This window comes from Vipera ursinii, assembly GCF_947247035.1.
Source record: "Vipera ursinii genome assembly, chromosome: 2".
Taxonomy (NCBI): domain Eukaryota; kingdom Metazoa; phylum Chordata; class Lepidosauria; order Squamata; family Viperidae; genus Vipera; species Vipera ursinii.
The window spans coordinates 94,376,303-94,384,895 of record NC_139513.1 but is presented as its reverse complement, the minus strand read 5'-3'; the positions used below and the strand labels follow the sequence as shown (position 1 = coordinate 94,384,895).

Below are 8,593 nucleotides of genomic sequence, written 5' to 3'. Positions count from 1 at the left end.
AGCCTGCTCTAGAAGAACCCCACATTTTTTAGGTTATACTAATTTGAATGTGAATCTACTAACATATGATTAGTGTTAATATTAACATTTTTCAGCTAGGAATAACCTTTATTGTCATTTTTTTATTCCTGTGGGCACAACAGCACACATTAAAAATGAAATTTAGTTGCTTGCTCTCATGTGTACACATACATAACACACATTCATCTTGGCCGTACTTAAGAGAGATTTCATTTGAACTGCTGTTAATATGGTTGTACCATCTGGCCTGGGGATCTACCACAGTGAAGTGAATCTGGAATCTGTTAAGTTGGTAATATTATTAAAGAAACTGATTGCATTCATCCACAAATTACGTTTTGTGGTTTTAATGCTTTTAATGTTTGCAATGCTTGTTATGGTTGTTATATTTGTGGCACTGTTCTTTTTTAACTGTGTGCAATGCCCAAGGTCAGCTAGGTGAGATTGGCAAATATATACATTTTGCAAATAAATAAACAAACTTTTATTTGAACCACAAAACCACATACTTTATTATGAACCACACAGCTATTATCATGATTTACGTTTTAGACTCCAAACTAGCACAATGTGAACCTCACACAATAACCCAAAAAGTTTCATTGTGCATGAAGTTTGCTGATGTCAGCAACTGGTTTGATTCACTCATTCCTTTATATTCGTAAAAAAAATGAGTATCGACCTAAGGCAGGGGTTCCCAGCCAGGGTTGTTTGCACCCCTGGGGGTGCGAGACAATATTCCAGGGGGTGCGAAAAGTTGGGTTTTCAAAATTATAGTGTATATGTATAATTTGTTGCCATTATTTTGAACTTTTGTAAGGGGTGCGAGAATATATCAGAAGTGTTCTAGGGGTGCAGGGTATAGAAAAGGTTGAGAACCAGTGATCTAAGGCAGACATGTCAAACAAAAGGCCCGGGGGCCGGATCCGGCCCGCAAAGTGGTTTCATGTGGCCCCCGATGCCATCCTGGAAACAGTGAGGGAACGGTCCCCGCTGCCTTGGCCCTGGCCCAGAGACCCTCCTTCTGCCAGAGACCCTCAGATCTGTCCCACTCCTGCCCAGGCCCCCATAGGCACCCTTGATGCCAATGATGTAGAGCTGGCCATGCCCACCCAGTAGGCCATACACACTCCAGCTGCACCCACCCAGTAGGCCGCGCCCACCCTGGCCATACCCACCCACCCAGGGCAACCACAATGCTGATGTGGCCCTCAATGAAATTGAGTTTGACACCCCTGATCTAAGGCCTCCCTTGTGGTCCCATGTTCAGAAGATGATTACTGAAGACTGGAAAGTTAAAATAAAAATCATAAAGACAATGGCAAATTATTTCCACAGAGTTGCCAAGGAAAAAATGGGACTCTCCTCACAGTCATTAGGAATGCAATTCCACTTGATGAAAACTTGAATTTTAGGCATGAACTTTGCCGCTTTACCTTTTTACCTGATCCTTTTAATGTAGATTTTGTCAATGAACCAAAGACCCAACCACACAGTTAAGACGGAGGGAAAGGATGTTCCTTCTAGGAATGCAGCTCCTGTTAAATATTCAAGCATACAGGCAAAGGTGTTTGGTTGTTGTTGTTGGTTTTTTTTTTTTTTTAAAAATGGCAATTTTAATTCTCATTTCACACCCCTCTCCAACTAAAGTAAAAACGCAGCAAAAGACAATGCTTTCCTGACGTGGAGTTGTCCCCCCACCGAGTCCCCCCAAAGCTGCTGCCCCGCCCAAGCAGGCACCCTCCTAAGGTGTGGGACTGCGAACGGTTGCCAAGGAGGCCCGGGGACGATGGGATAGAGAGAGTCGGCCTATCTGACGGCGTCAGGAATCCGCTAGGGGCGGAAAACGAAAGCGGCAAGCCTATCCCGCCCGGGATTTCGAAGGGAGAGACCCGACGCTCGCCCAGCGCAGCGCGTGCGTGAGCCCAGCTTTTCCCCAGCCAAATCTGCGGCGAGCGCCGGCGCGAGTGTGAAAAGTCCTCTTGGTGGCCGCCGCTGCCTCCCTCCCTCCCTCCATCTCTCTCTCTCCCCCAGCAGGCGCTCCTTCTCTCTCTCTCTCTCTCTCTCTCTCTCTCATCAGTCACTCCGCGCCTGAGCCGAGGCAGGGGCGCTCGGGGAGTCTCCTTCCCGCCCGCCCTTCTTTCTCTTCCTCGCAGACGGGCTCGCCGGCTTGACTTACCCCCAGTGACTTCCGCGGTTGCCGGCCTCGGCTATGGCTTCCCAGAGCGGGCGGAGAGGCCGGGAGCGGCCGGATCCCGCGGCGGCGGCGGCGGCGGGGGAGGAAGAGCTGCCAGTCTACCTGGCGCGCCCGGGCACCACAGACCAAGTGCCCCGCCAGAAGTATGGCGGGATGTTCTGCAACGTGGAAGGCGCCTTCGAGAGCAAGACGCTGGACTTCGGAGCTCTGAACGTGGGGCAGCGCGGAGCCCGCCGCACCCCATCTCGGGAGCAGGAGCCCCAGAAACAGCAGAAGCAGCAGCAGCAATCTCCGGTGGAGGCGACCCCGAAGGAGCCCCCGGCCGGCGGCATTGAGATCCGGCCCTCCTCAGGCAAACAGCGGCTGCAAAACCTGAGCCACGAGGATTACAAGGTCAGAGGGGCGGAGGAGGGGAGCTCCCCCGGAGGTCTCGGCGAGGGATGGAGGAGGAGGAGGGTGGGTGGGTGGCCTTGGAAGCGTGGCTGAAGGCGGGGGGACCCGACGGGGAAAGAGACGCCGCCCTACTCCGGATGCACGGGGGGATGCTCGGGCCGTTTGCCGGGGAGTGAAGCCCGCCCTCCCCGGGGATGTGGACTAGACGGGAGTGCGGAGACACTGCCGCGCTCCGCCCCAAAAAGCATCTTTCCGACGACGCGCCCTCCTAAAGAGTTGCAAAGCCTTGGGGATCGAGGGAGAAGAAGCCCGGGTCAACAAATGTGGCCTCGCACTTCGATCCGGCCTGCCCCAAAGTTGTGGCGGTGGCGAAGGGGGCTGTTTCAAGCGGCGGTTAATAAGCAGAGGCAGGGCGCTCCGAGGTTTAATTCTTGCCTCTTGACAAATAAACCTAGGAACTTAATTAGGCGTGGGGCATCTTTTGTAAAGTTAGCGTTTCGAGGCATCTTGTAGGCACGGTATTGAGTTTCCTGGCAGTTTCCCCGATTCGTCCTTGGCGTGTGCTGCAAAATCATTCGAGTAACAGCAACGGAGACCACTGGGAAGGAGCGCCGCCGTCTTCAATTAGTTTTGTGCCGGCCCAGGCTTTAATTGTACGGGTCACGTGACCGTAGTCTAATTACTCACCATCGGCTTGTGGATAAATCCGTTACTCATACTAGCCGGGCTGGTGTCCCCCTTTCTGGCTACTAGGATTGTGGTTAACCGAGAGAAGTACTATATAACTGAAGCGAGGCTCTGTAACTTTCTTCTGCTTCTTTTCAAGAGAAGAAGGCTCTTCCCTTGGCTGTCAGCCTGTAACGAACTCTTGTCAGCGTTTTTCAAGTTATTAACTGAAAAGCTGTATGCTGTGTTTCCAAGAATGGTCAAATAACTAACTGCCAGAAGGCAGTAGTATAAACTTGGCCAGGTTTGGTTGGTTTAAAGTCAAGTCTTTTATTTTTTTTCACAATGAAAATGGACTTCCTATAATCACAGGCCTGAGTTTCAAATCTAAACTCTTGACCTGAGGCTGATATGATTAAAATAAATTTGATTTAAATATTGTAACATAAGATCTGATTTAGTACTCAGGTGGCTTTTTCAGGTTTTGATTGTGGCTCAAATGTATTGCTGGGAATATTTGCAGTTCACATGGTTTTGGCCTAAAAAAATAGCTATTTTAGCTTTGGCTATCAGAAAACAGTGAAAAACGTTCTTAAAACTATTACAAATAATGAATCATTGCAAACTATGCACAGCCATACTAGTCAGGTGACCTATAGAGAGGCCAGTGGCCTTAGAAACAGGCTCTATGGTCTCCCTGAATGACCTTTGCTCAGTCCCTCCTCCTCCACCACCACCTTTTTGACATGGGGGTGGGGGGGAAGCAGGAAGACTAGAAAAAGAATATTCTCATCTAAGTCTGAAACTTTCTCTCAGACCTTGGAGTGGAAAATCAAAAGCATCCTATAGTTTCTGGATTGTGGGTTTAAAAAACAGGAAATAAGAGCTCCAATCGCTGCAACAGAGAAGTAAAAATCATCCAGCTGGAAGAGAAAGATATTTGATGAAATTGCTGAGGGACACTATAGTGAAATTAGATCTATTTAGTCAGAAATGGCAGAGTTTTTAATTTGGAGATGAATGTGCCTTTTTAAAACTTAAAACAACCACCATCCCCACTTTATAAAGTTCTTATATTGAAGTTATCTCTGCTGATCCTTCTATGGTGTTACTATACTTTACACGGAGGTAGACTATTAGATTCTGTTTTTTATTTATTTGGAGAACCAGTTGATTATGAACAATTAATACTTTAGCAATAAAAGGGATGAAGTATATAAGTTGGTTCTATTTAGAGGTGAGTCTGGGAAAAACCCTGAATGCTTCAGAGCAGAACAATTAACATGAAGGCTAGCAATGGGTTTTGTGTGTTTTATTTATGTGTGTGTGTGTGTGTGTGTGTGTGTGTGTTTACAGATTATCTGCTTTTCTTTTTCTTATTTTGTCAACTGCCTCTCTTAATCTCAGCTCCAGATTCTTATCTTTCTATCTGCTTTCCCTACATAGAAATATTCAATTAACCTATAATTTGTTTAAATAGAATGCAAGTATTATTTCATCACAGAAAAAATTGTAATTATAGCATTGTTATGGGAAAAGTATTTGATTTGAAAATCATAACTTTTTTATAAGATGCTCAAAGAGGCACATACAGAACTAACAAGAGTTACAAGATTATTGTGCCAGGATGAAAAAGAATAAATATCAAGAGGTAGATTGGATGGGAAGAAAACGACTTGTCAGAAGTCACCAAGAGAGTTTCTTTAGTGGAGGTAGGGCTTGAGTCTGCATCTGCTCTTGTTTCAGCACCTTTTTTTTACTCCATGCCATTCTTACAGCTATTTGGTGTAAACCAGACTATCTCTTTCTTATTTAATTTTTGATAACATTACCATTTTGAATTGTGTTTGAAAACAAACTGCCAGCCAGTGTAGTTTTTTAATAAATGAAAAGATACTACTGTGTTTGGCCTTTTAATTGTTACTTTGCTAGTGTGCTTCCCTGAAAATAAGACCCTCTCCCTCCTCTAAAAAAGGCACCGGGTCTTATTTTCAGGGGATGTCTTAACCTCCGGCACCAACAGCCCAGCCGGCCCACATCTCCTGGGGCCAAAGGAGCAGCTTCATTCTGCAGCTGCATTCTGGCCTGCATTTTGCAGTCAGGCCTTTCCAGAAAGCCTATGTAGCCGAGTACCAAGCTATGGATTCAATCCATAGCTCGGTCCTTGGCAGCAGAGCTCTTGCAGAATCCATGGCTTGGTTCTTGGCTGCACAGGCCTTCCAGAAAGACCTGTGACAGAGAATGCAGACCTGGCTGCAGATGACACCACAGAAGAAGAGCTGGGCCTGTGAGGAGAGGCCTGGCTGCAAGGTAAATGGGTGTGGGGCGCATGGGGCAGATCCACACCCCTACCCCCGCCCTAGTTTGATTTTTTAAATGTGTGCCTTGCTCCAAACTAGGGCTTATTTGGGGGTAGGGCTTATATTAGGCCCACTTCCAAAAATCCAGCTAGGGCTTATTTTCGGGATAGGCCTTGCTTTCAGGAAAACACAGTAAATTAGTTGAACTTTCTGAATACTTTCCAAAGGTAATTGAATATAGTATACTACAGTGATATGTAACATATGTATTCTGATATACTCTTATAAAGATGGAGAAGCTCTCTGTTCCATTCAACAAAGCCAAGATCTGTTGTTGATTGTGGTTCAAATTGTAAACTTCCTGTAAAATTAAAACTTAACATACAAGCTAGTTGCAACCTCAGTATTACTCCATGTGATTACATGGGGAAATTAATATGTTGAATGAATAAATGGGTACCTGAAGAACTCTGAACTGCAATTTGTGTTATGATTAAAAATACGGTATATCCTGAAATATTAAAAAAATGTAGTGGCTATCTGATCATAATATTGAAAATAACTGAAAGCAGAAAGAGGGAAAAAATTGTGTCAAGTTTGGTCACTGAACCAGAGTTAGACATTATATGGCATTATAAAAATACTGCTAAAGGCTGGAAGAGTTGATGAATATTTTTTTTACTAGATTATGAATTTAAAGTGATATGTGTGATTTGTAAGCAGCAGTGGTTAAGGGACTGGAAAAGAGCAACTCTTACCAAAGCAAGATTTTGCAGTCTAGACTTCACTACTACATAGGTTGAAAACTGCCAGATGGATAAGCTTTGGAGGCACCTGTTTATATTGCTACCAAGTGATAGGTAATGGAAAGGGCATGAGAATTCCAAAAATATATCTATTTGTGCTTTATTGATTATACTAAGCATTTGTCTTTGTAAATCAAGAGATATTATGGATAGCCCTTTAACATGTTTTGAATTGCCTTGTCTACCCAAGGAATCTATTTCATGACTAGAAACAACAATTAAAACAAAATATGGAGGGGTACAAAATCAGGAGAAAATAGTTGTACACTGTCACCCTCTTTATAATGCTACATGCAGAATATATGATAATAATTATAAAACTACAAGAAATAGAAATTGAAATCAGAAGTTGTGGGAAGAAACACCACTAATCTTGGATATAGATAGATGATGTCAAAAGAGGCCATCTATGTCAAAACTGAACAGCCCTCTCTCAACAGAGGGGGAGGGATATGACATCATCTCTATTCAGTCTACAACACAGTCCTTTCAACAGTTCCAAAAAGGCTCCACACCCATTTACACTACTCAGGTGACCCTGATGACATGGATAAACCCTCCAGGTGGCATCAACGACTCTAAAAGAGTGCGAATGACCAGCAGTCTATAAGGAGTATAAATCCTTCCATTCCCCCATCTTCTCTTGGATGAGAAGCAAAACGTCATCAAAGAAAAACGAAGTCCAGTTGCATCACAAAGAAGCATCTTTGGGATAAAATCAAACACTAAATAATTCAAGATTATTCATTTATTGAAAGCAATAATAAGCTAAACCTTAGCTAGTTTGGATGCATAGTATGAAGGCAAGCGTCTTGGGGAACACACTGATCCATAAAAGTTAAAGGGAATCAGTAAAGAGGCCAGGAGGATACAAGGCTAGATACCATCACTGATGAGGCAATTCTTATAAGCAGAAACTTACAGTCCTTGTTAAATGTTCCATCATACAAGGAATCAGAAGTGATAAAATAACTAATCAACTCCAATAATGATACCAGAATATAGATAATTAGCTTTTTTGCACACAAAAATTTAACGAACATTTGTTATGTTAATATATTTCACAGTGAGGAAGGGGATTTGTTTCATAAAAGAGCTGAACTTAGAAGCAAAATTTAGGTCTAATAAGACTGTTTTTATTTTAACTTTTATATACACTTAAATTGTATTACAGATGTTTATGTAATACCTTTGTATGTTTCAATTGGTGCATAACAATGATTCTATTGAGAAGAGGTGGTCTAAATTCAATAAATATTTGGAATTATCAGTAATTCATGCCTTAATTGATTTAATGTCTAAATAAATATAATATTTAAAGTTGAAGTTCTAAATATAGTTTCCTGATAGTTTTATGGAAATGATGTTATATTTGAGTTGATACTGGATTGTACTATAAGCAGAGCTCTCTTAGTTTTATCCTGTTTCATATTCAGTTGAACTAGTACCAAAATCTAGGAATCATAGTTCAGACAAAACACAAACTTTATCACAGATAGATGTTCTCTAGTTTATTTAAACATTCCCAGTCAGTAGTAATGAATTGGGCATTATGCAAACGATATTTAATTTTTTCATATTAAGCTATAATTCTGGCTTATTAATCTAAATGAGTAACTGTTAGAAATGGGAATAACTAGAATGTTAGTAAATATTGGAAAACATAAGATAATATTGGCATTATTACATTGAGTGTTGCCTCTCTAGTTATTTGGAAACCAAATCAGAGAAATATTTATTCTTCCACATCTGTTTTTGGTATTTTCTAACTTTGTGTAATTCTTCTGCACAATGTTTTCCCCCATGACAGCTGTTTTAATGTTACAAAATGGGTTTATTGCAGTTGCAAATTACTTTTTGTAGTATTAAGCATAGGAATGATCCAATTTGTACAGAGAAATTATCTTTGTCAGCAAAGCACAATGGTTGCTAAGTATAGCTTTCGTTAAAAAGAGAGTTACCGGTACTTAATAAATCCATTCTTTTGCCAGCATCTGTAGAAATTTGTCACAATTAAATTGTTCATTAATCATCCAAATATGTGATTTTGTAATTTTTCTTTGTTTGAATTTCACATGTCTATAAACTGATAATACAAACTAAAATAAAACTACAAGAAATAATCTTATTTTCAGAGGCTTGAATAATTTACAGTACGGCTGTACAATGTGTTTGAAAGAGATGTTCCCCAAAGTGTGTTAGTGCATTGT

The 8,593-nt window shown here is 42.0% G+C and overlaps 1 protein-coding gene across 1 annotated transcript in view; it reads left to right on the top strand.

Moving 5' to 3' along the window:
- Positions 1-2,233: 2,233 nt before the first annotated feature.
- DPYSL3 (dihydropyrimidinase like 3) overlaps positions 2,234-8,593 on the top strand; it is a gene marked incomplete at its 5' end in the record, with an annotated part of 65,918 nt that continues 59,558 nt past the window's right edge. Inside the window, one exon of the mRNA XM_083355371.1 lies at positions 2,234-2,611. Coding sequence (XP_083211497.1) covers positions 2,234-2,611 — 378 coding nt within the window. The remainder of the gene's footprint in view (positions 2,612-8,593) is intronic.